Source organism: Urocitellus parryii, chromosome 11 (genome assembly GCF_045843805.1).
Source record: "Urocitellus parryii isolate mUroPar1 chromosome 11, mUroPar1.hap1, whole genome shotgun sequence".
Lineage (NCBI taxonomy): Eukaryota > Metazoa > Chordata > Mammalia > Rodentia > Sciuridae > Urocitellus > Urocitellus parryii.
In genome coordinates, this window is record NC_135541.1 from 9,562,613 (window position 1) to 9,589,440 (window position 26,828).

Sequence of the window (26,828 nt, forward strand, 5' to 3'; positions counted from 1 at the left end):
CCCTGCGCTGCAGGATGTGGAGCGCCACCCCGTCTCCACCCACCACATGCCACACTTGGTCTGGAGACCAAAAAAATCTCCAGACATTGCCAATTGCCCCCCGGAGAGTGAAATCACCCAAGTTGAGAATCGGCCTCCCACAGAGTCAGATACTGTTCCCAGAGTCAAGCATCCGTGACGGCTGAGCCTGGCGGTTCAGGTCTGATAGAGGCCCAGCTTCAGGCCTGTCCTTTTCCAGCTGTGTGACCTTTGGCAAGAGACGAACCTCTCTGAGCCCCATTCCCTCCTGTATGGAACTGAAACCATGCAGACCTTCCTCCCAGGCTTTGTGCAGAGACCCAGACGCTGGGTGAATCGGGCAGGCACTGGAGACGCTCAGTCAACCGGAGCCGTCATTCCCTGAGCTCGTCCTAGACCTGGCCCCATCCTGACTCCCCAGGGCTGAGCCAGGGGTTCCTCATCGTCACTGTGGACCATCCCTTCCAACCTCTCCGGGCCTCAGTTTCCTCACCTGTCAAAACGACCTTCGCCACAGGCCGGGAGAGCTGGGAACGCAGAGGGCCGGGGGGAGGCGGGCGGCTGAGCCTCGCGCCCCCTTCAAGGGTGGCACCGCCCCAGCACTCAGCTCTGAGGCCATCGCCTGTCCCTCAAGCTCCACCTCCAGGCCCTGGCCACTGCCTCCCTGGACTTCCCGGCAGCCCTCTGCGGGGCCAGTTCCCGGCCTTGGCCTCATCCTGAGGGTCCACCGTCCCCCCGGGTAGAGTCGTCCATTGTGGCACAAGGGCACTGGGCCGTTCTGCAGCCCGGCCGCGCGGGACCCACCAGGACATGAGCCTGCGGGGTTCGCCCAGGGTCCCACCGCCCTGTCTCCCCCTCTCTCTCCAGGCCAAGCAGTCCTTAGCCACGCTGACCAAGGACGTCCCCAAGCGGCATTCACTCGCCATGCCGGGCGAAACGGTGCTCAACGGCAACCAGGAGTGGGTGGTGCAGGCGGACCTCCCGCTGACCGCGGCCATCCGCCAGAGCCAGCAGACTCTCTACCACTCACACCCGCCCCACCCTGCGGACCGGCAAGGTGAGTCCTGCCCGGCGGCCCAGCGTAGCTCCCAGGGGCTTCCCAGGAGGCCACCGTACCCAGTGGGTGGGACAGTCTCTGATCACAACCTGGGACGATGGCGGGCCCAGATCCTTTGGCTCTGGACACTGAAAAGGCCAAGAGGTGGACTGCAGGCATAGCTGGATCCAGAGGTTCAAGCCAAAGCCGACTCTGACCCTTTCTTTCCATCTGGGGGCCCTGCCCACTTGCACTTGGCCTCATTTTTAGAGATCCTCTTCCTGCAAAGTGGCAAAACAGGCTGCTCCCATAAAATGAGTAGCTTGTTGTTAAGTGTTTCGCTCTTTGCTCTTCCAGCCGACTTTAAATTCCAGATCTCAACTCAAAAGCTGGAAAGTGAAAAAAGGAAAAAATAGAAGAGTGTATGTCAGATCTCAGAAGTAGCGAATCGTCATCAGGCTGGTCCTGATTTTTAACCCGTCTGAACCGTCACACTCCCAGTTAGATGAGTCCCTCCCTGGGTCGCCGCGCGTGAGGGCAAACGGCGTCCCAGAAAGAGAGACTCTTCTCCCAGTAGCCACATCCAGCTCCAAAGAAAGAGTCTGATTGGTGGCCAGGGCCACACGCCCAGCCCTGAGCCCTTCCCTGTGTGTGGGGACACAGGTCCCCGCTGGCTGGCCTGGTCACACAGGCGTCCGCAGAGCTCCCTGATTGACAGCTCAGCCACCCACCGGGCCAGCGGGAAGGCCAGGGGCAGGCTCAGACACCGCAGGGGCCTGGCGTTGGGCAGCGACTGCGCCCACTGCCCGTGGGGGAGGCTGTGCCTCGTCACCAAGAGCCTGTCTCCATGCTCTGTCCCTCCTGAGCAGCTGCCCTTATGTGACAGGCACAGGCTGGGAAAGACAGCTGCTGGCAGCGGGGACCCTCGGGGACTCCCTGTGCCATGGGCAGGGTGCGCCCTGGAGGCTGTGGGCAGCGCCGGCCTCTGGAGCTGGCCTCTGGAGCTGGCGGGAGTCACGAGGCTGGGCCCTCCGGGGGCTGGTGGTTGGTGGGGGAGGCACCGTGGGCCCTGCGTCCTACCGTGAGGGCAGGTGAGTCCCCAGTTGGGGGGCACAGGCTCGGGGTTCACTGTGGGGTTCAAATCCTGTTCCCTGCTGCTTCCCGGGGACCTGACCGTGACCTTGGCCAGGTCCTGGGCTTCCACATGGAAGGGGTGTCCGGTCCGTGGTGCCCAGTGTGTATCCACGTCGGCACCACACTGGGTTGTCGTGAAGGTGGGACATACGACAATCCTGAAAGGGGCCTGGGGAGCTTGGAGCTGCTGTCCTCGGCAGGGACTTGGTCGTCATCGTGAGGGACAGGTGACGCGCAGGACTTTAGAACCCTGAGCGGAAACTAACCCCGAGTCCTCCCTCCACTCTCTGACCCAGGGAGGGGCGACTCTGGGGGGACAGGGTGGGGGGCTCTGTCCTCTGGAGCCGGCAGAGCTTCTCGTGAACCTGCTGTGGTCCGGCCCCTGCCAGTTAGGGAGACCGGGACCCCAGAGGGCTGCCCCGTCCCTCCTCGCCGCCCAGGTTCAGGGCAGGGCTGGGAGCGGGGCGACCTGAGCCGTGACCACGGCGGCTCATGACGGCTGCACGTCTGGGGTGGGCTGGACGGGCCACGGGTCTGCAGCAGCAGGACTGTCATTCAGCCACTCTGTGGGAGAGCTGCCTGCACCGTCCCCACTGTACGGAGGACAGAACTGGCCCAGGGAGGGTGGACAGCACGCCCGAGGCCCACAGCCCCGAGGATGAACTCACTAAATAGGAACAGATTCGAATCACGCACCCCCAGCACCCGTCTCCCTACTAATGTGTGAGGGGTCACTGGGGGCAGGGACTGTCTTCAGGAAGGGCAGCGCATAGTAGGCACCTGTGTTAACAGAAAACCCTCCCCACAGTGCTGCCCCCGCAGACAGGAGAGCAGGCTGCTGGGGGTCCTGGGAGGGCTTCCCGGCTGTAGCTTCTGATGGGCCTTTCATGCCTCCACTGTTTATTGAGCACCTACTGTGTGCCAGGCACCGCGAGCTCTGGGATTGACTGGGGATGAGCGACCCAGGTGCCTGCGCTCTCGGAGCCCACACTGTCCGTGTGAAGACCCCAGCCCCTAGGATGCTTGCAGATTGGAATTGGCACCCAGACAGGGGGTGTCAGGGGAAGTGAGACTGGGGACTCCTGGGATTGCTGGCAGGACAGTGACAGGCAACGGGATCCGCAGAGGCTGGGGCAGGAGGCAGACAGGGAGCCGCAGGCCAGGCTGGAAGAGCATGATTGGAACACAGTGACGGGAAGCCCCTGAGCCCAGGCCGCCGGGGGACAGGGTCTCCCCACGTGATGCTCAGAGACCAGAGGGGAGATGCCTGTGGCTCTGGCTGCAGGAAGAGGAGTGGAGGCAGGGAGGCCCAGGGGGAGGCCAGAGCCCAGAGGGGCAGTGGTTCCTCTGGGGTGGGAGGGAAGTGGATGGGGCTGTTCCGGGCCCTGGTCGTGATGTGTGGGGGTGGGGGAGAGGACTTGGTGGGGGCCTCGGGACAGGACTGGGGTGTGGGGTGGAGCAGCCATTGGTGGTACTGGGTCTGGGACGGTCCAGGTGAGACCTGCTGGCCGAGGGGGAGGGAACAGGAGGCTGTGGAAGAGGGAGGAGCCCGGCGAGACCGCACCTTCCTGGCCTCAGCGCCCCCTCTGTGCCGGGCGCGGGGTGGACTCGCCTGGGCCGCGCCCACTCACAGCTGCCCTCCTTTCCAGCGGTCAGGGTGAGCCCCTGCCACTCGCGGCAGCCTTCCGTCATCTCGGACGCGTCGGCTGCGGAAGGTGACCGGTCGTCCACGCCCAGCGACATCAACTCCCCGCGACACCGGACGCACTCCCTCTGCAACGTAAGGCCAGCCGCCGGGGGCCGGGGCGCCTGGGCCCTGCCCACGGGAGGGGCGGGGACAGCGCTGTTTCCTCTCGTCCCCGCAGGGAGCTCTGCGGCGAGCAGTGGTGGATGTGGGGACACAGAATGAGGCCCGTTGGCTCCTGGTGTCCGGGAGGGTGAGGAAAACCCCGAGGAAGGCAGGCCGGTCCGCAGGGTCTGTGCAGCTGCGTTCCTCGCGGTGGGCCGTCGGGTCGGCCTGCGGGGCCAGGGCTTCCCTCCCAGATCTTGCTCTGCAGAACGCAGGGCCTCACCAGAACCCCTGCTCCCCCGAGCACCAGCTCATCCTTCATCCAGGAATGGAGCCAGGCTATTTAGGTGCTTTTGTTTTTGAACCTTTAATCGTTTGAGCATGTACTGCCCCTGGAGGGGCGTCCTGTGAATGTGTTTAACTTGTCTAATCAAACACTGCAGACTGGGCCCAAGTCCCTGACCATCTCTTGATGGTGGGGCAGGCATCTGGGCTCTGGGATGGTCTGCTTTCTGTGACTATAACAAAATACCCGAGGCTGGGTTACTTACAAAGAAAAGAGGTTGACTTAGCTCACAGTTTTGGAGGCTTGAAAATCCACATAGCTTGGGGCCAGCTTTGGCAAGGAGCCCCCCTCCCGCTCCTCCATCTGTATCACATCATGGCTGATGGCATCATGGGCAGGAGCGCATGCAAGAGGGAGATCAGGGTCTCGGGGTCAGGAGGCAGGAAGCCATGGCAGGGAGGGGCAGTCTTGCTCTCAAGGACTCTTACTAGGTGCCACAACCTCACGCATCGCCACACTGGGGACCAAGCTTCTGACAGGTGAACCCTCAAGGGCACACTTGAACCACAGCCCAGCCCAGCACTTTCTCGAGCCTGAAGGAGTGGACGGAGGGATCTGTCATCTTAGGATGTCCAGAAGCCACACTGGGGCCCTAACACGATGCAGGGGGTCAGGGTGCGGAGACCCCTGGGGATTTTGGTTCCTTCACACGTCTGTGACTCAGAAAGCCCCCTCCCTGTCCTGAAGACAGAGACACCATGGGGAGAAGTCTCCAGATGCACAGGAAGCCTTCTTCAAAACCTGCTTTGTTAACCCACTAAACACAAGGAGGAGAGGAGGCGGACACGTTGGGCAACAGACAGGCGTTGCCCGCTGACCATGGGACCGTCCCCTGGGGCTGGAGCTTGGCCTGAGAGGCCATCGAGCTCAGAAGCAAGCGCAGGCGGTGTGGTTGGAAGTCGTTTATGGCAACCAGTGACTTTCCCCCGTGAGCGTGGTCCTGGTGGACAGAGGCTGCCCGTCCACAACAGCAATGAAAAGCACTTGCAGAAACAGCAGGAGCTGAAACGAAGCCGGCTGGGCCTGGAGACGGGGCCGGGGCAGCACGTGAGGCAGGGCGTGGGGCTGGGGTGTGTTCTCCTCTTGTCCCCAGAAAAGAATCCTGGTGACAAAGGCTGTCTTGAGCGACAGAACCAAGGCAAAGACAGCAGGCACTCGGGGCCCTGTGACGTCCATCTCTGGCCCCTGGGCAGCCAGGCCTGGAGCCAGAGCCCCGTCCTTACACACAGGTCGACCCCATAGCATCCATCACCTCCTGCATGACAGCACCTTCCCACAGCCGTATTTAAAATTCTCCTGGTGGACCCAAGGGGGACTGGACAGCAGAAGCGCTACGGGACATCCCCTCCCCGAGGGCTCTCTGAGGCCTCCTGACACGCTGTGGACACAGCCAGCCTTCCGCTTGGAGACCCAGGAGGCCCCTGCGCTCCCTGGACCTGCATCAGCAGGACAGCAGACAGGACCAAGGACCGCCTCGTCCTCTCACACTCTGGCCACTGACTTAGAGCAGAGGCAGGGACTTGGCACCGAGAGCCTGGAGGAGGCTGATGGACGCTGGCCCAAGTGACACTCGCTTGTTCCTTCCTGGGCCTCGTGGCTGAAGTCAAGACCCGAGTAGTGACGTGGTCGGGCACATGATCTGCTGGCCCAGCAGGGCAGCGAGGGTCTGGGATGCGGCAGAGGCTTTCGCACATCCAGACTGTGACAAGTCCCCTCCCCACACACACACACCTGGAGCAAGACTGGTGACAGTGGAAATGTCCCCCTGCCCTTCCCTAGGAGCAAGGAGGAGCTCAGACCCATGGGTAGAGCCCAGGGGCCCAGGCTCGGGGCCAGGTGTGCGGTTGCCCGCCGGGAGCCCTGGGCTAGGAGGACTCAGACCGTCCCTGGTAGGAGGTGTAGCTCTGCCGGTCATCGGGCCCGTGACACTGGACTGTCGGGGCCTTTCCTTGTATCTGTAGACTGGGCCGAGTCCCGCCCACCCCTCTGCAAAATCACAGATTCCTATCTGGGGGAAGCTAGCAGCGACCTAGTCTCTCTCTTCATTATCACGCCTTTCCTACAACAGTAGGTTTCTCTATGAAAACCACCCAGTAGGACCGACCTCTGGTTCAAACACAGTGGACCAGCCAGGCCAGGGACGCAGACGCCCTTGAGCGGCTGATTTGCTGGTCAGAGGGTGCTGGGGGTGGGGGAGGCCAGAGTTGCTGAACGCTGGGCCCCGTCAGTGAGCCCTCTGGGAACGTCAGCTTCAGGAGGTGGAGGCAGGCACCCCACTGCAGAGGCAAGGTGGCCCCTGGGGTGGCTTCTTCCACGGAAGGCCCCACGGGCCACCTGTGCCCCCGTGTGTCATCTGAACCTGCCAGTTCATCCTCCTCTTCTCCTTTGGCTGTAGGGCGACAGTCCCGGCCCAGTTCAGAAGAACCTGCACAACCCTATTGTACAGGTAGGCACGGCTTCCCGGCACTGCGTCCCCCACATCCCCCTCCTGAGCGCGACCTCATCCCTCCCTCCCCGGGCTGCCCATCGTCCCTGTGGCCATTCTGGGGCTTCCAAAACGGAGTCACTCTGAGTCTCACAAGGGCTGGCACCCGGACCGCCTCTGCTGTGCCTCCCCCCAGACCTTCAGACCTACTATGCACCCAGCGTCCCTGTGTCCTGCTGCCCAGGCCAGCACCTTCCCCTGGGTTTGGGGGCCCTGTGCTGCTAGAAACTTGATCCATTCTTAGTTTCAACATGTCGTCAGAGGGGAACAGGCTACAAGGAAAACGGTCTGAATCTGGGGGTCAGCGGGGGCCTCCAGGTCACCTCTCTGGTCCTGTGGCCCCCTTAGGCTGGTCTTTGCCCTGCCCCTCTGCACTGGGGTTCTCTAGGGAAAGCGGTTCAAATGCAGGTTCCTTGGCGGGAGGCGGGGTCTGGACTCCAAGGCGTTCTGAAGTGTTCTGGGAGCCCGGTCCCCACGGGCCTGTTTGTGGATGTGCCACCCCACGTCTTTGTCTAACGCCCTGGGCAGTCTGCAGACCTCCTGCTGACCCACCCCCTGCCCTGCAGTCCCCGTTAGGAGGGTCGCCACCCCTGTGGCCATCCCCACATCAGAGACAGGAAACTGGGCTCAGAGGGGCTGGGTGCCCCCCAGGGTTCCAAAGGGAGGGACAAATTAGGACCCGCCTTTAGCCCCAGCCCCTCCCTGTTCCCCAGCGGCCAGTCCTGCTTCCTGTCCAGGGCTCTTGGGCGCGGGTGGCTGCCTCTGCCCACTCCTGGGCAGGTTTGCCCCGCGTCTCCCAGAATCTCCCGCCCCCTTCCATGTACACAGGGGGCCCCGGGCACTGCAGCACCGGCTCCCAGGCCCCCGGACTGACCCGGGCAGGGGTCCAGCTTTCCACGCCAGGGGGCCGTGGGCAGATTTAAAGAACAAGACAACCAACGCAGCTCCTGATTTATTCAATGCCGTCCTGGCTTCAGGGGTGCCCTGGAGACCATCCTGGGTGGGTCATATTGTCCCCAGGAGGCTCCAAAAGGCCCAGGCTTGCTCAGTGGGTGAGGCGCCGGCACTGTCATTCTGGTCCCCAAGCCCAGCTTCTGACTGCCCTTGTCCAGTCCCTGCCCCTGCCCCTGCCCGCTGGCCTGAGCAGTGCCCACGGGCTAAGCTTCTCTCTGCTCTTCTCCCCTCTCCCCCATCCCCCAGTCACTAGAGGATCTTGAAGACCAAAAACGGAAAAAGAAGAAAGAGAAGATGGGATTCGGCTCCATCTCGCGCGTCTTCGCCCGAGGGAAGCAGCGGAAGTCCCTCGACCCCGGCCTCTTTGATGGTACCGCCCCTGATTATTACATAGAGGAGGACGCGGACTGGTGATGCCCGCCGGGCGCCGGGCTGTCTGTGCGTGTGGACGTGCGGGCGGGCGGGGGGTGCGCCGCGGGCGCAGTGCGCAGCGCGGGGCTGCGGCCGGGCCTCCCGCGCCTCTGTAATTGATGTACATACCGCAAACCGTGTGTGACCCTGTCAACTGTCCTCTCCGGAGCGAGGCCGTCGTGTTTGTTAATCTGTTTTTGTTTTTGTTTTTTTTTCCATGTTGGTTTGTTCTTTCGTTTTATTTTTTTCCTTCGGTTCGTGGGTTTCCCTCCCTTTTTCCTCCCCTCCTTTTTAATGAAACTTGAAAACTTGAAGGATTGCTATGTATTTGTAAATAACACGACTATTGTGCACTCCGTGCTTGTACATGTCGCTGTCCTAACCACCGCTCCGGAGCCCGTCTCCCCGAGGGTGTGGTCTGTGTCCTTGTCCCCTCCCCTGACCCCCGTGTCCACGTGCAGGACCAGACCCTGTCCTCGGGGTGCGCCCAAGTCACTTTAGCCACAGAATGCCATCGTCGTCAGGGTAAGGTCGCTCTCCGTCAAGGCTCCCCAGCCCGCCGGCCAGGGCGCCTGGGTCAGGGGCTCCGGGGTCCGGTGGGCCCTTTTTAATGGCCTGCCTGTTTTTAAATTGCGTTGCGTTTCTTTCTTTACGGAAAAAAAAGAAAAAGAAGAGGAGATCGTTTGGTTTAATTTATTTGCACAAATGCAGAAGACAGAATATTCTATCTAAATTATTACGTAAATATTGGGGTGTATATTTTTCCACGGGGCGGGGCGGGCGGGGGTCTCTGTGACTTGTCTGTTCTCTGTTCATGCTGCTGCCAAGCCGCCAGCCGGTCCAGGTAGGGTGCAGGTGGCTAGACCCAGGACCACCCGGTTCAGCTTGCTATTCCTCCTCTGTCTCCCCCCTCTCCTGGCTGCATGCAGGGCCTGGGCCGCCTCCCACCTCCTCCTCAGCCTCCCCTCTGTGTGTATCTGAGTACAGAACCCGGCCTCCGTGAGCTGTCACCATCCCCTCCTCTTGGGCCTGTCTTTTGAGAGAGGGTGAAGCCAGAGAGAGAGAGCCCGGGGCTCGTCCCCAGGGTCAACCAAAGGGACCCTGGGCCTGCGTGGGTTCCCCAAGGGGCCCCTGCAGCACCTGCTCCTCCCAGGCTGTCTCTCACCCTGAGTTTATAGACCAGGCAGGTGGAGGGCTGTCGGGGACATGGTGTCCAGCCCTGAGCCCTCTGCCCTGCCCTTTCCTGTTGGTCCCTGCAGCCACACTTAGGATCTCTGAGGATTCCTAAGACTCAGTCTCCAGCTTGCCTGACCCCTCCTCCCAGGAGTGGAGGGCTGGCAGGAGCACCCGCCTGTCTGGGGACTAGCACTGGCCACAGCGAGGTGTCACCAGCCAAGGGGACCCCGCTGTGGGTTCCAACAGGGGGGCGGGGAAAATGGGTGCTTGCAGCCAGGCCCACCCCGCGCTGGAAGTCCACCTCTCCTCTCCCTGGCCCTGGCCCCTGGCCCTCCACCTTCATGACTAACAGCTCGGTCACTGTGCAGACCACGTCGTGGCGCTTCTGCTAACAGTAACGTCTCAGCTCTTAGAAAGCAGCAGGGAGGGTCTCAAATGCTGGAGCATCTGGAATGGACGGGGCATTTTGTCCAGAGTCTCTAAAACCAACCGAGAAGCCCCCAGTCAGCTTCCCCTTGCCCTCCGACCCCGGCCAGGCGTGGGGAGAGGTGGGCACCGTGCCTCTGGGCTCTGGCTGCCCTCGTGGGCTAAGCTGTTGACCGAGCCCATTGGGAGGGAGAGCGGCTGGAGCTGGCATCATAGAGATTTTAGAGAATATTTCCCCATGATTATTTTTTGTTATTGTTGATTTTTACGGCTTTTCCCCTTTACTTACAAGAACATCAGATTGCGAACTCCTGGTAATGATTTAGTAGTTCCTTTTCATTTCAGATTTTTGTAAATTAGGAGATAATTCTAAGAGTTACTAAGGATGATTTATTTAAGAGAACTACGTCAAATAGCAAATGAGTTATGGGCTACGTTAGATGAAAACGAGCTTTCCCGTGGGAAAGGTTCTCCAAGGCATGGATGCAAATATAAAATATTAAAAAAACCTAAATAAAGCTTATTTTAAAATATGATGGAATTCTATGTTATTTGAGTGCTTCGATGTTGCTCCGGGTGGGAGGCTGTGCCCCACTGGGGAGGCCCAACCCAGCACCACCTTCTCCTGGGAACTCCAGGGCTGGGTCCTCAGGGGGACGGGGAGGGGCCGAGGAAAGCTGGCTGGACTCTGGGCCCGCGGAGGGGCCGAGCCCGGGTGGCCTCCCAGAGACACCTGGCCTTGCCGCCCACCTGTAACTTGGAGGAGCGGTCGGCACCCAGGGCCGCCCCGTGGTCCTGACCAACACCTCCGTGCCCAGCACCCTCAGCTTTCATCTGCTTCCTCCCATCCCGGGCCCAGAGAGGGGGCCTGCGACCCCGGGGCATGTTACTTGCTGCGGGCCCCAGCAGGCCTCTGCCCCATCCCAGGTCCCCCCTCCCTGGGGACAGAGAGTAGCTTAAGGGCAAGTGAGAGGCCACGGGACTTCCTCGGCTGAAGCCAGAGTGCGAGCGCCGGGCTTTCTGAGCCCCATGAGGTCCCCAGGTCTCCCCCCTGAGAGACCCACTGTGTGTCTCAGGAAGGGGCCACCTGATAACCCAAACCTGACTACAGCCAGGGCCCCCAACCTCCACCTCCCACCTGGAAAGAAACATTCTCCCCGCAATAAGTCGGATGGGTTCCCGGGGCGTTAGCGCCTGCCATCCTGCTGGGAGAAAGCGCCAAGCTATCTAAGACACAAACTAAGACTTCCCACTTTATGAGGCCTCAGATGGTCACCCCAGACAGAGTTGGCATGCAAGGATTAAACTTGTTTAATCCTGGAACTTACCCACCGACTCCCAGTGGGAAACACAGGGGGAAACTGGCCCAGAGAGGAAAGGCTTGGCTGGGCCCTGGGTTCCAACCTGCAATCCCGGGACCCTCTCAGGAGCAGGGCCTCCCCTCCTCCCGATCTCAGTAGCTGTACTCAAAAGCCGCTGTACCTCCCTTATGCGTCTTTTTTGTCAATGCTAGGGATCAAACCCAGGGCCTTGTGCCTGCTCAGGAAGGCTACCACTGGGCTATGTCCCATCTCCAAAGAGATCTTGCTGTAAACAGTCCAGCTCGCAGTGACGTCTGTTAGTCAGAAACTAGAGTAGGGCTGTCAGAGCATCCAGGCCAGTGTCCAGCTGCCCAGCTTGTGCACTGCACTACTCTAGAAGGTTCCATTCTCCAGACTACTATGTGAATGGTGCCCTGAGTTGCACAGTGTGTGGCCTGCAGGGCTGTCCTTGGTGCTTCTTCCGAGGGCTCTCCCACCTGTGCCAGCAGACTCCAACCTGTGTGACCAACAACAGTTACAACCATATTAATATCTAACACTTATTAAGCATTTCCCATAGGCCAGGCTCTGTGCTGTGCATTCTCCCTGATTAACTCAGTTAACCCTCCCACAGACCTGTTAATCAGTGAGAAAAGCCCACCCTGCCCTGCCCTCCTCTCCCTAGCCAGATGGCCGCAGCATGGTGACGCCATGTGCCTGCCTTGGAGGTGCGCCTGCAACAGAGCTGTGGTCCTGAGGGCACAGGCCCTCCCACCCCTCACCACCCACCACCCGGTGAGGTTGTGACCAGGAGCTGCTCCTGTTTTCTCAGCCCCAAAGAGGAAGAGAGTAGAATAAATAGTAGGTTCGCAAACTGTGTTCCGTGGAACCCCAAGGGGTTCCTTGGAATGTCCTCAGTGTTGCCGTGGCTCACGCTGCAGACCACCTCCAGCCGGAAGGAAGCCCCACGCTGGACTCTGTAGGAGTGCAGTTGAAGGGTCCCCTGATAGACCCTTCAAAAAAGAGAAAAAGGAGGTTTGAGAACCACCATAGATGGGTAGTTGTCCCCTGACCCCTCCTGGGGTTTGGGGACAGAGACTCCCAGCCCCTCCACACCCACTGACTCAGGGGTCCCTGGCTGAGGCCTGGGGTCTGACTGTGCCCCTGCCGTCAGCAGGCCTGAGGCCAGACTGTGCAGGCTACGGCGCCATGTCTCACGGGGCCAGGGCAGAGTGGGCCACACCGTGGGGACAGCCCTGTGGCAATGTGACTTTTAAGTCACTGTGAGTCCTCTCTGGGAAACTTCCACTTTAACAAATCAGACCCCCCCACACTCCTGGGACAAAGGGCCCTGAAGCCGCGTCAGCTGGGAGCCCCGTGGGTGAGCTCCAACGTGCCCTGGTCCCCCACCTCCCCAAGACTCCCTGGGGCGCCTATTCCCAGATTCACTTTGTAAAAGGACAGACCCGTGACTTTACAAATAAGGCCCTGTAAACAAACCTGAGGTATGCAGGGTAGAAGTTATAAAGTCATGGCTGTCACCTGTGAAGTGTCACTTTGCAGGAAATTTGAGGGTGTCCGTCCGTCTAGGGTGGCAGCGGGGTGTGGAGATTTCAGGCCAAAGCCACACTCGTATGGTATCCTAAGGCCCAGTTCCCAGGAGCGCGGCCAATATGCAGCCCTCTGCCCTGGTGGCCCTGCCCGCTGTCCCCCACAGCCACGGAGGACCCGCCCCCGTGAGCACTCATCTTTAGGCAACAGCAGCAGCAGCTGAGCCCCTGCCCACTCTTCCTGGGCACAGCGGGACTTCCGCCCAGCAGCAGGTGCCCCGGGGAGCCTTGCCACACTGCCAGGCAGAGTCGGAGCCCAGGAAGTGCCCTGCTGGCCTGACACCTCCCTGAATTTCAGGGTTGGAAACCCCTGGTTGCTTTCTAGAGTGTCACCCGTAAGTGCCCGTTCCTTGCATGAGGAAGGGAGCCTGTGAAGTTGCACGCCACACCCCCAGAATCTTCCAGGCTACAGGGATGTGCCTCATGCGATCCTTGGGGACCCATCCAGGGACCCTTGCAGCCCACCAGCGGGTTCCAGGCCACGCCCACGCTGTCCCTCCCAGCTCTGACCCTGCATGCGATTTCCAGCAAGTTCTGCAACCCGTAAGCCTTGGTGTCCTCGGCTGTCAAGTGGGTCAGTAGCCGCCCCCCCCCCCCCACAGAGACTCAAATGTGAAGGCTCCATGAGCTTCAGAGACCGGAAAGGGCCGCCCTGTGACCTGTGACCTGTGGCTTGTGACATGTTTTAACGGGATGTTTCGGGGAAAAGTTGGAAGCAGCTTGATGTACCTTGAACCTGAAGTGACTCATTGAAGACTTGTCCCCGGGGGAATCGGGGCCTTGGTTGTGTGAGCCTCAGGTCCCTCCCACTGCCGTGCCAGGGCTGCGAGCCCCTGTCCCTGGTCCCAGCTCAGCTCTGGGGTTGCTGTGGAGGAGAACCGGGCTTCTCTGTCTTGGAACAGGGAGTTTGAGACCTGTGACCTGAAGCCATCAGCCCAACGTCTCTGTCCCTTAGAATCCAGGTAGAAGAGGGCTCCCTGCTGTGGTTACCTGGTGACCTATGGACCGAGGGAGGCAGCCGGGTGCCAGGGCCTGAAGCAGAAACACCCCCCCAGCACCCCGGGGAGTGGAGTCCTTTTGAGGAGATGTGCCCAAGGCCAAGGCCAGACCAGGTGGGCAGTGCTGAGGCCTGCCCCACTCCCCTCCCAACAACACAGAGGAACAGACCAAGGCACAGAGAAGCGACTCCTTGTCCAAGGTCACACAGCCAGGAAGGGGCATCACCAGGCTCACCCCCGCTGTCTGGAGACCCACCACGGTCCCAAGTTCCCCTCAGGGTCAGCACGTCCACAGAGAGCTCCAGGGAGTCTCTCCAGCAGGACGGGACACCAGCCTTAAGCAGGCAACTCTGTGGGGCTCCGTTTCTCAACCCCAAAGAGGAAGAGAGTGGAGTCGTTAGGAAGTTTGCAAACTGCGTTCCGTGGAACCCTGAGGGGTCCCTCACTGTGGCCACGGCTGCTGCAGACCACCTCCAGCCGGAAGCCCCCCGCTTCTCGGTTACACCTGGACTTCTGTGGGGGAGTCCAGTTGAAGGGTCTCATGATAGACCCTTCAAAAAGGAGAAAAGGGGTTGGAGAACCACCGTAGATGGGTGGCTGTCAAACCTGTCCCCGCCTGGGGCTTGGGGACAGAGACTCCCGTCCCCCCACACCTGCTGACTCAGGAGGTCCCAGGCTGAGGCCTGGCGTCTGGTATAACAGACGTCCCTAGCAGGACTCAGTGACAGGGGGTGACCTGGGGCAGAGGCCAAGGGGGCAGCACTGAGTCCTTGAGATGCAGTGTCAACCTGCCAAGGCCACCATAAGGAAGCCACCTTCTTGGGACAGCCCAGGGTCCTGCAGGGGGAGGAAACCCCAGCCCCCCCCCCCCACAGCTGCCTCTAGGGGCCTCTCCAGGCTGCAGAGCAGAGAGCAAAGGGGGGTGCAATGCATCGCCACCTCAAGCCAGCCTCAGAAGACCACAGCACCTCCTGTCCCTGCCCCTAGAGTCACAGAGTCACAGAGAGGGTCCCCGACTTCCCTGGAGGTGCACAGCCGGGAGGTGGGGGCCAGGTGTCAAGGCTGGGTGAAGTCAGAGTTCTGTGTGTGACATCTGTCACCTCAGACTCCTGAAGTGTGGCCCACCTCCTGCTGAGCATCAGGTAGACCTGCTGGCCTTGGTCAGGAGCCTGTGGTACCCCATGGACACTGGACAGTGAGCCCGAAGTTGGAAGTAAGCTGCCTGGACCGTGTTTGGGGGGCACTGGGGCTTGGTCAGTCAGACCCCTGTTCCAGGTCCCTGAGGAGGCTGGTCTTCCCACCCCTGAAGCCCGGGGAGCGGATCTGGCCCCTCCTGGCCTCCAGGGCCCTGGTCACTCTCTGGAAGCTCTGAGCCGCCTAATCGCTGGCCCTGGGACAGATCGGAGATGGCAGTCACACCCAGGTTGGCCCCGTGCCTGCACAGGGACAGCTTCCTTCCTTGTTAGGAGGCTGATGTCCCTGGGGTGGCATGGAGCCCAAGGTCTGGGCCAGGGAGAGGAGCAGGCAGCCCTGACAGCTGTCACCGTAGGGACAAGAGCCACAGAGATGGGGAGGAGAGTGTCGGAAGCCAGGGGACACTGAGGGTGTGTCCCCAGGTGGAGGGTCGGAGATAACAGGCCGGATCAGGGGCTGCAGCTGGGCTGTGCGAGTCCAGCCAGGTCCCTGTCTCTTCCTGCAGGGGGCACCCAGCCGCTCGGGCAGCTGAGCAGATGGAAACCAGCCCGCTGCAGGGAGGGGCTGGGGGTGCCAGGGTGCCACCCTGAGGCAGTGCCAAGGGCCCTGTGACCCTCGGCCTTCACTCCAGCCTCCGTTTCCCCCTCTTTAGAATTAAGGTAAACCCTTGGCTGTGGCAGAGAAGAAATCCCACAGGGAGAGAGGTGTCAAGGACATCTAGCTGCATGCCCAGGGCTGCGGGAGACCGAGAGAGGAGGCCTGGGCTGGTGGGCAAAGCCAGGCTCCGCACCCTGAGGGGCTCTCCTGAGCGCACTTCCCTCCTCTGTCACTTGGGTCTTCCGGGGCCTTGAGTCAGCCCCGCAGGGGGGACACAGTGAGCTCAGGCGTGCAGCTGTCGATCACCAGGCCAGGGTGAGGCTCAGGGGGCCTGGTGGTGAGGCTCAGGGGGCCTGGTGGTGAGGCTCAGGGGGCCTGGTGGTGAGGCCCGGGAGGCCTGGCGGTGAGGCCCGGGAGGCCTGGCGGTGTGCCCTGGGATTACCTTGAACCTGTGCAGTGCCAGGCGAGCTCTGACAGGCCCCAGGACAGAGTGCACAGTGAAGGACCGTCCCCCACCAGCTCTCCCCTGTGCCACACGCTGGCACTGAGGTGCCTCCTGTCAACTGTGCTTCAAACGCAGCGGCAGACAGGCGGATCAGTGGAGGGGCCCGTGGGGACCCTGGGAAAGAAGGGCACCCCCGTTCAGTCCCAGCAAGCAGGCCCAGGCTAGGGGGGGCAGCCTGGCGTGTCCAGAGCTCCTGGTTTTTCAAGAAGCCAAAATTGCAATGGGCTGTATCTGATTCTTTCATATTAACAACTGATGTGCGTTGGGGGGAACCCCATGGCTGGGTTGTCAGGACTCACAGCTCCGCCGCCCCATCTGGATTGTCCCTGAGGGTTGCTGGGTGCTGCCGGCCCAGCTCCCCCCTGCTCGCCCACAGGCGCTCACCTGGGCCAAGCACCTCCTTTCCGGTCCCTCGCCCTCGGCTCCCAGGTGCTGGGCAGCAAGGGGCCTGCCCTTGTCTCTGAGCCCAGATTGAAGGCATCCAACATGACGGCCATCACGGGGCCACCGCAGGTCAGCGTTCACATTACAGAGCAGGAGCAGGGCTTAAAAATGAGACTCAGCTGTTGGCTCTGAAAGTGCTGACGGGGTTCCCCTGCCACCTCCCAGGGGCAGGAAGAGCTGACCTTGGTGGGCTGCTGGGCAGAGCTGGTCTGAGCACTGAGGGCTGGGCAGGGCAGGGCAGGGCAGGGGACCAGTGTCCCTGAGAAGGACGGGCACCTCCCACGCTCACTGGCCCCTGGTGAGTGGAGGCCAGGGAGCTGCTGCACAGCTCAGTGCACAGGACAGTCCCCGCAGCAGAGAACGACCCAGCCCCATGTGTCGGAGTGCAGCGGCAGGGACAGCTTGCCACAGGCAGAGAGGACAGGACAGGTGGCGTGGCAGGCCGCCCAGGGGTGCAGGAGGCGCAGCCGGGAGAAGATGGACCTGCTCCCTGCCCTGCCGCCCTGCTCCCGTCCTTTAACCAACCCCAGGCAGCAGGTGCCCGGGCCACTCATGCAGCTGCCCATCTCCTCCCCACCCAGGGACAGCCACTGGGGTGTGATTATGCCACAGAAACCGGCAAATAAATGCCACAGACTCACGCACTTTGTAAAACACTGGCTCAGGGTCTTGCTAGGTACTAGAGATGGCGGGGGTAGGGTGAAAACAGGCCCAGCTGCTGCCCCCGTGGGCTGGACAGCGAGTGGGAGAGGCAGATGTTCAAGTAAGGATCCGACTGGAATCCACCGCGGCTGGGAGAGGCGCTGTGCAGAGCAGTTCTTGAATGAATGAGCTGGTGGGAGCATGAGTGTGTGCGCACGTGTGTGTGTGTGTGTGTGTGTGTGTGTGTGTTGGGGGCGGGGCCACCTACTCTAGTGACCAGGAGAGGACTCCCTGGAGCAGAGCTGAGGACTGTGAGCAGCAGCCTCCATGCAGGCCGAGAAGTGGGGTGTATTGGAGGCGGGTGTCGGGACCACCGGGAAACGCAGGACCCCAGGGTGCCGGCCCACGGGGAGAGACCCGGGAAGGTGGGCAGGGCTGGGCACACAGGGCCTGAGGAGGAGCCGGGACGCCACCAGGGTTGAGCGAGGAGGTCCCCAGGCCGGGGCGCTTTGCTTTGTGTCTTAATGACCTTGGGCCCAAGGAGGACGGAATGGGAGGGAGGGTGAGGCAGGTGTCAGAGGTGGCGATGACTCCAGGCGGGAGTCCAGGGACAGGAGGAGACTCCCAAGGGAGGGGATTCAGCCAGGAGCCTTGGGCCCCTCGCCCGGCCTCACCACTCCCTGGCCTCAGCGGCAGCAGGGCCAGGTGCTTGGCCACCATTGGAGGTCTAGCCCCAGGGGGCAGTGGCCGATCAGACGGGGACTGGACACATCTGCCACCTCCCTCCAGGGAAGCCTGTTTCTCTGCCACCCCGGCCTAGGCACACAGAATGTCACTTGTGACTGATGCTTCCCTGCCAAGCTCCAGGGGGCTCCACTTCTAGTCCCAAATTTTAACTCCAGAGAAGTAGGAGCCAAGTCAGTGGAGCTGAGGGCACCAGAAGGAGCTGTGGGAGCCCTGGGCATGGGTCACAGCTGGGGAAAGGCTCAAAGATTCATATATATAAACATGATGTTTGGCACCAGGGATGGAACCTAGGGTGCCTCATCCGGTGGGCACATCCCCAGCCCCCTATATATGCATATATATATATATTTTTTTTTTTTTTTTGAGACAGGGTCTTCCCAGGTTGCTTAGGGCCTCCCTAAGTTGGGAAGGAAGGAAGGAAGGAAGGAAGGAAGGAAGGAAGGAAGGAAGGAAGGAAGGAAGGGAGGGAGGGAGGGAGGGAGGGAGGGAGGGAGGAAACCCTTGGTGCTAGACCACGCCTTGTTGTCCCTGTGGGCTGGACAGCGAGGGGGAGAGACAGATGTGTAAGTTAGGATCCACAGGTGTGGCCAGTGGTGCTCAGAGGTCACAGGCATGGGGACAAGGGTGCAGCATGCCACCTCCCGGGGCTGGGCCACCAGCAGTGGGGCTGACCCCCGCTCTCCGGGCAGGCGAAGGACCAGCAGGTTCCCTCCCCTCTAAGCTCCCCTGCAGGGGACGTCCTGGTCCTACGACCACTCAGGGATGCCGACTATGCTGGTCCTCACGACAGATGGGCCAAACACCCTCGAGAGCACCCTCCAGTCCTAGGATCTGCACGCGCCCCGTGGGGGCCCCGCAAACTTCCCATGACCCTGGTAAAGTGGGCCTCTGGGCCAAGGCTGACCTCATTCAGATGCAGATGTCAAGCTGGGGGGGGGGGGTGAGGAGGCACTGTCCTGGGGCAAAGGTGGAGGAAAGGGGGTGAAGCAGAGGTTTCTCAAAGCCTCTGCCAGGTGCCCGGGTCTGGCGCTTGGGCATCACGCTGTGTCCGCTCTGTCAGCCCAGGGCTCACCGCCACCAGAGCCGCCATCCTGCTGCGGTGCCCTTCACACCAGCTGACCTGTCAGAGGCCCCAGTGGCTTAGTGAGAGTGTCCTAGGTGTCCCCGATTGTGGAATTAGTGCTCAGGTGCTTGGGCTTTTGGGAGATTGTCCTAAAATACAGGCAGACGTAGAGAACCCCAAGACACAGCTGGGCACCCATGTCTACATCAACTCTATCTGTCCCTATTCTAGGCCTTTGGATCACATCACGTAAAGTCTGTCTCTCTGTCTCTCGTCAGTCTGTCTGTCTGTTCGAATCTCACTCTGACCCACGAGAAGGCTTCTAGCTCTGCAGCTCAGCAGGCAGGGCCAACAGCAATTTCCCAGGCTCAGAGAGCAAGTCCCCACTCCTACTCACCATCCCATCTCTTGCCAGGGTGAGCAATCCTGGCCAGCATCTCCATGACAAAGCACTGAGTGTCACCATGTGCCAGTTTGAGTAATAAAAACATAAACAGGCCTGTCTTCTGACCTAAGGGACTCACAGTGGGGTAGGGTACCTTCCCAAGGCAGCAGAGCAGCAGAATGTGCAGAGTGTGTGTGGGGGCCGGACAGTGCCTGTGGCAAGAGGATGGCCACTTGGGGCATGGTGAGGAAGGCACACACCAAACTTTTTAGAACCATAAAATATAGTTGATAACATTTAGAAAATAAATAAATAAGTGCTTGGATGAATGAGTTAAAACAGTGGACTAAATAGCTGAAGAGAGAATTTATAAAATGGAAAACAGACCTAAGGAAATTACATACCAAGGATGTGATGTAGAGAGATGAAGGAGAAACTATGAAGGAGAAATTTAAGCTGTCCAGTCAAATACAAAAGCCACTAGCCACATGTTGCTTTCTACATTTATATTTGAATTGATTAAAATTAAATAAAAGTAAAAATCAGTTCCTCTGTTGCACAGTCACATCACTGATGCTCACAGCCATGTGTGACTAGCAGCTGTCAGGTCAGATAGGGAAGATCAAGTCACATTTCCATCATCACAGAAAGCTCTGCTGGGCAACACTAGGCTACAAAGTAGCAAAGACAGAATTTTAAAATCCATCTAATGTTTAATTGTATCCCAAAGGGGAGCACAGAAAAAAAAATGGAGAAGAGGTAATATTTTAAGAGACAATGGTTGAGCCGGGCACAGTGTGCACACTTGTAATCTGAGCAACTTGGGAGGCTGAGGCAGGAAGATCGTGAGTTCAAAACCAGCCTCAGGGACTTAGTGAGGCCCTGTCTCAAAATAAAACATAAAAAGGGCTGGTGATGTGGCTTAGTGGCTAAGTGTCCCTGGGTTCAATCCCTGGTACAAGGAGAGAGAGAGAGAGAGAGAGAGAGAGAGAGAGAGAGAGAGAGAGAGAGAGAGAATATCCCAATAATGAACACATAGATGCAGACAGAATTGATAAAAAGAAATTCACATCTAGCCTCACTGTCAGGACACGGAAACACCAAAGACAAAGAGAAAATCTTAAGGGTAGCCAACCAGAGTGCAGCAGTGAGATGGGCTTCTCTTTAGCAAGAGGAAGACAGGGGACTGTGGAGCAGCGCCGTCCAAGTGCTACAAGACAGTAACTGTCAACTCCAAATGGAGTCCCCAGCAAAACTCTTGAAGAAAAGGACAAAAGAGAGACTGTTTTCAGACAGATGAAACTTGTAAGACCTTAGCAGTTAAGTATTTTTCATCAAAGAAGACTTTTAATAATGATCTTCAGAAATAAGAAAAATGAGTCCAGAAGGAACAGGCAGTTATGATCAGAGAAACTGGTAAACGTGGCTGAATTGTTTTCAGCAACGATTATCATAAAATAATCATGATGACAATATCCAAATGATGGAATTTATTTATTTATTTATTTTTTGAATTTTTTAAAAAAGAACAGAATTAAAATACTGGACACAGTAGCATGTGGGTCAGCAGGAGGATGGGGATCACTCCTTTAAATAATTCTGACAGTTTAGCACAGGGCATTAAGACGATGATCAGCCCTAGGTTTTGGTAAGTTAAACAGGCATAGTAACTTTTAGGGGTGAGCATGAAGGCAGTGGTTCTAGAATTCAAGCTGCCAGTCACCTGGAGGGCTGGTTAGACAGCTGGACGCCCTCCCTCAGCACCCCGCCTTAGAACCTTGGCATGCAGGCCTAGAACGTTCTTCCCTACCAAGTTCCCAAGATCTGTTGCTACTGCTGGTCCAGGGACCACACTTTGAGATCCACTGCACTAAAAGCAGAAATAGTTTAACTCCAACTCAATGGAACAGGGGGAACAGCTAAGACCCATCTTCAGTTCAGGCCAGCCCTGTCCGGGAGACACAGTGGCAGTCACAGGTGTCGTTTTAGATCTTCTGGTAGCCACATTAAAAAAGTAAGAAACAGGTGCAATGAATCTTTTTTTGTTTTTATTGTTCTACTTAGTTGTACCTGACAGCAGAATGCATGTCCACTCATCGTACACAAATGGAGCGCAACTTTTCAATGCTCTGTCCGTACGTGGTGTAGAGACGCATCATTTGTGCAATCGTATGTGCGCCTAGGGTAATGACGTCCGTCTCATTCCACCATCTTTCCTACCCCACAGCCCCTCCCTGCCACGAATCCCTGCGTTTCACTTCCAACCAATATCTCCCAAGGCCGTTTCAGTAAGTGATGGATGTAGAAATTATGAATGAGACACTTTATAGTCTTCCCCGCCCCCAGCTGTGTCTTCAAAATCCAGGGTGTATTTGTACTTACACCAGGGCTCTGAGGACACAGCTCTAGCCCATAAGTGACAGTCACTTGCCCAGGATCCTCCAGCTGATCCACAGACCTGAGGCCAGCAGGGCCTCTCCTCCCCGGTGCCCACCTCTGAACCTCTGGGCTGGGGCTTTCTGCAGGGGCTTTTGGTTGGGTTTGGTTTTTGCGATAGTCGGGTCGTCATTATTCTAGGTTTTGAGGCCACACCCCTCTGCCACAACCACTCAGCGCTGCCACCACCATGGCATGAAACCTGCCTTAGGCAAAACTCTAAGTAGAAACCTCGCAAAGGACTGGATTTAGGCTCGGGGTTGGAGTTTGCAGACCCCTCTCCTGGGCTGGGCGCTGGAGGGGGTGGTGCTGAAGGGCCGTCCTATGGAGAAGGCCAAAAGTGGGGGCTGCAGGAGGTCAGCCCGGCCCCAGCGCTCCTGGCCCTGGACTCCATGAGCGAGGGCCGAGTGAGGCCAGCTTGTTCCTAGGTGGCCGCTGCCCAGGCCAGGCTCCAGCCACCCACCCAGTCGGCACACGGCCCTTATCTGCCACCCCCACCCCTCCTCCCTCACCTCACTTCACCACTCTCCCCCAGCCTGCTTCCCCCTCCCCCTCTCTTTCCCTCCTCATTCCCCCCACAGCCCCGCCCTGGACCCCCTGCACACCACCTGGCCCCGGCTGCAGTGGAGCTGGGCAGAGGAGGACCAGGGTCCCCGCTAGGCACCTGAGCAGAACTTGAGACGCATTTTATCCCAGAAATGCGTGGGGCCGAGGCCACTGCAGCTGCTGGGTGTGTCCCCAATGTGCCCAAGCCCCAGGGAGGGGCCCCTGGTAACCAGAGCCGCCATCTTGACCTAGGGCTCCTGTGGCTTCATATTCAGAGTTCAAAATATCGCTCTCAACCCCGGAGGCAGACATTGTTATTATATCCATTTTATAGATGAAGAAACTGAGGCTCTGTGAAGTTTGCCCAAAGCTCAGTTCTCTTCAGCCCCAAAGCCTGGTCCAAATGAAAACGACGAAGACCACGTCTTGCCATTCTGAGCGACCAGGTTCAGCCACCCTGCGAGTATCATTTCCCCAGAAGCCTGTGACAGATGTGGAAGGCCCTGCCCGGGTTCCCGAGGTCCAACCCTGTGGAACTTGGAGTCCTGGCCCTACTGGAAGGACTTCCCTGCAAGCCACGCAGCACCAGCAAGAGGGGCCCTGGGCCTGGGCAGCCCTTCAGAGCCCTGGGCCCAGGGGCGGCAGCTGTTGTGGCCACATCACGGAGACACACATACGGCAACAAGACTGCCCAGAGCTCTGTGCCCCTCTGCCATCTCCCAGGCTGGAAAGAGGCCTCCAACCACCCAGGAAGGGAATCCAATCAGGCCGGCCGTAGCCTCTCAGCCCCCGTGTGCCCCAGCAGCCCGGGGCGGAGGAGGGAGGCAGAGAGCAGCACTGGGCTGTTCACGGTGGGGAGACTGAGGCACGAGGCCCTGGGAGGAAGCAGCCCGGGGAGATGGGCTCCCGGATGCGTGTGAGGTCACCGTGTGGGCACAGTGGCTTTCAGAGTCCCTGGAGGAGTATGAATCAGGGAGGGAAGGTGCTGGGGAAGGGCCGTAAAACCTGGGAGAGACTTCTAGACTGTGGGCTTTTCTGGATTTCAAGTGTAAGACAGCTTGAGCATCCCTAATCCCCAAAGCCAAACTATTCCCAGATCCGACCTGTGTTGAGTGCCCAGGTAATGCCAAGATGGAAAATCCCACCCGGTGAAACTCTGCTCCATGCACAGAGTTACATTGTATGAAATCACCTCAATCCCTGTGTATAGGGTGCACTCGAAATAGGACTGAGGGTCACCTTTAGACCTGTGTCCAGCCCCAGGGCCTCTCATTATGAACGTGCAATATTCCAAAGGCGAAATTCCAAACATGGCTCCCAACGTTTCAGATCAGGGATACTCAGCCCATCCCCGATTGTTGCAAAAAAACTTTTGGAACAGAAAATTAGGCGTGTGCTCACAGACCCTCCCAACACGTGTGTGAACTCACACACGCTCGTACTCGGGCAATTACCCATCCCGCCTCCAGAGACCGACTCCACATCATCCACTGGGAACTAGGGACTCTGTATACATACGGGAGCATAATTATGGTGCCTGCAAGTTTTTCCCTTTTTCACTTGGAAACAGAAGATGGAGCGTTTTCCCACGTCAAAAATATCCTTCCATTACGGACTTTCAAATTAACTGCATTGATTGCGTGAATTCCAACACGAATGCGCATCTTTCATTCACACGAGCCTTCATCAATGGCCAGGTCACTGCTTCCTGGCTTTGAATCTTTCCATATTTTTTCATAGTCAGACTATGCACGTTTATGATGGAACTTTGATACTAACAAAGGAATAGCGGGCAGAAGAAAGCCTGTTCTCCCCAGCACTCAGTAGCTCACCCTGAACACGGGTGTGCCTTAGGGACCCACAGTTTCAACTGTGCCCTGTTTGTTCTGATGAATCAGCATTTTGACATCATCATGATGATTTATGACATAGCATGTAGGGCAGGGGTATTTCTAATCAGGGTTGTGTTTTTAATGTTTGTTATTTCTCCAGGTGTCGAATCTGCCCCACCCCTTTTTTAAGCCTATTTTAGAGAGATGTCTTGATGGATTGGGTCCATCCGACCTGCATCTTACGTATTTACTGGGATCGTCCCAGCAGATAGATTGCAGAGTGGGGCTGGGGTGTTGATGGAGGGACTTATTTCTTTTCCTCTCCGTGAGCGCCACTCCAGACACTGGCGTGAGCGTGTTTGGGGTGCAGCCCGGTCACATTTCTTCCCAGAAAGTCAATCACACCCGTTGCCCAAAGATAACGGCCGCCGTGTTGTTTACAATAGAGAAAAATTGGAAACGGCCCCTGTGCCCCTCCGTAGGAGGCAGGTGCAATCAATGACAGGGGAGCCTTCCAGTGAGTCCCCGGCCGTCCCAAGGTGCTGCAGGTGGCTGTTGTGAGTGGCAGCATCAGTGCTGGCATGTGTGTCTGTGTGTGTGTGTGTGGGGGGGGCGTCTGTGTCTCCCAAAGAACGTTGAGCTCAGCGGTCACAGCTGCTGCCTCCGGGTGGCAGGGAGGTCCCCACTCCTTCCTGAAACCAGTTCTTCATTTTTCTCCTTTTCTTTGGAGGGGGCCGAGATGACTTTTGTCATGGGGGAGAGATGGCAGACACAAACCCACCAAAGCCATTTTGATGTTGAAGACCAGAGAGGCGCGGGGAAGAGAGGCCTGCCCAGCCGGTCCCTGAGGCCCTGTCCCCAGCGTGGCCGCGTGTGCTTGTGTGTTGCAGACTCCGACAGCCAGTGCAGCCCCACGCGGCAGAGCCTCAGCCTGTCGGAGGGCGAGGAGCAGGTGGACCGGCTGCAGCAGGTGGAGCTGGTCAGGAGCACGCCCATGTCCCACTGGAAGGCGGGCGCCGTCCAGGCCTGGCTGGAGGTGGTCATGGCCATGCCCATGTACGTCAAGGCCTGCGCGGAGAACGTCAAGAGCGGGAAGGTAGGCGGCTCCGGCCCACGGTGGCCCGGCCCACGCCCTCCCACCAGCTTCCCCTGTGCGGTCAGGAGCAGGGCCCGTCCAGGGGCGGCCACTCAGTGCTGGGACACCGGGGTCCCTGCGAAATCAGTGTCTCCCTTGCAAAACACACACAGTCTTTGGGGACCTCAGCCACTTTACCTTTAAAATGGGGCCAATCTTCCTGGCCTGGTGGGAGGGAGGTGGGACTGGCTGGAGGGAGCCACTCAAGCCCTGTGGTCCTCTCTCATGATGGGCAGCAGCCAGGGAGGCTGCGGGGAGACTTGGGTGTCCGACTGGCAGGGGAGGCCAGCAGGGGGACAAGGGGAGGGCCCTCTCCAACAGACCCCTCCCCGTGGTCCCAACCAGCAGCAAGCAGGGCCGGGGACACCCTGGGCGCCCAGGACAGTCCCTGCTCCCCGCCCTGCCCCTCCCCTGGTGCTCAGTGTCCTCTCCCGGGAGCAGGTGCTGCTGAGCCTGAGTGACGAGGACCTGGAGCTGGGCCTGGGCGTGTGCAGCTCCCTGCACCGGCGCAAGCTCCGCCTGGCCATCGAGGACTACCGCGACGCAGAGGCGGGCAGGAGGTGAGTGGCGCTCGGGGAGGGGCGGCCGTCCACCGGCCTCAGCACACAGCCGCGGGGCGTTCAGGGCTCTGTGAGCTGCCCCAGGCGGGGTGTCGGGGTGTGACCGAGAGGCCCAGACACACCCCGGTCACTGCACGGAGATGAACATGCAAGGAAGGTGGTGGCCGCTCCCCAAGCGCCCAGGACACCCCACTGCGGGGCAGGGTCCTGGGCACTCTCCGCTTCCCCGAGCAGCGACTGGTCTGCAGAGCGTCTGCCTCCCCTCCTGCCGCTCAGACCTCGGCTCTCACCACTGTGAAGTGAGGACAGCTCCGCTCTCCCGTTCCAGGGCGGGGGACAGCACAGGGAGGTCACCCCCCAGAGGAGGGGGCACCCGGGGGTCTGGCCGCCCCCCCATCAGGTGTCTTCCCCGGAGCCCACCTGCCCTCCCTGCTCACCCGCCCGGCTTCCTGTCCCCTCTCTCCTGAGGGGCCCTTCGCTGACCCCGCAGCACCAGGGAGAAGGGAAGGACCCCCGTGGGTCTCAGCCTGCGGAGGAGGAGGACCAGGCTTTAAATGTGACACTTTCTGTTTTGCATAATTATCTCCTTCACTGGGCCCCATCATTTTTGTGCCGTTAATTCATCAAACCTGGTGGCGTGTGCTGTTGTTTGCAGAAGCAGCTTCATGGGTGAAAGAGAGAGGGGCTGGGGGTGGAGAATCCGGCCGGTCTGCACACAGGAAAACCAGGTCCCGTGTGTCCAGGAGCGGGCTCCTTGGCCTGCGGGATTCTGAGGTGGCGGGAAATGCCGAGACTGGGTCAGAATCTAGGGCGGCCACTCTCAGCAAGCATCCAGAAGGCGCTGGGTCTTGTCAGCAGGCAGGAGCTGGTGGCCCGTCCTACAGGCCAGGGCTGGGGCTGAGGCAAGGGGGCGGGGTGATCCATAGGACCAGGGGTGCCCCCACGGGGTTCCCCTCCTGAGCTCCCGAGGGTCCCAGGCCCTCCTCGCTCACCACCTGCCTCCCGCCGCCCCCTCACCCCACAGAGTCCGTCAATGTGGCCTGTGTCCACTGACCAAG

The 26,828-nt window shown here is 59.3% G+C and overlaps 1 protein-coding gene across 2 annotated transcripts in view; it reads left to right on the forward strand.

The window, feature by feature from the left end:
* Kazn (kazrin, periplakin interacting protein) overlaps positions 1 to 26,828 on the forward strand; it is a 331,789-nt gene that overhangs the window by 290,215 nt on the left and 14,746 nt on the right. The window contains exons 5-10 of one of the 2 annotated variants that reach the window (XM_026410310.2): positions 886 to 1,075; positions 3,838 to 3,968; positions 6,719 to 6,769; positions 8,009 to 8,132; positions 24,966 to 25,171; positions 25,652 to 25,770. In XM_026410310.2, the coding sequence (XP_026266095.2) occupies positions 886 to 1,075; positions 3,838 to 3,968; positions 6,719 to 6,769; positions 8,009 to 8,132; positions 24,966 to 25,171; positions 25,652 to 25,770 (821 nt within the window). Of the gene's footprint in view, positions 1 to 885; positions 1,076 to 3,837; positions 3,969 to 6,718; positions 6,770 to 8,008; positions 8,919 to 24,965; positions 25,172 to 25,651; positions 25,771 to 26,828 lie in introns of those variants that run through there. The other variant, XM_026410312.2, reaches the window with a different exon arrangement.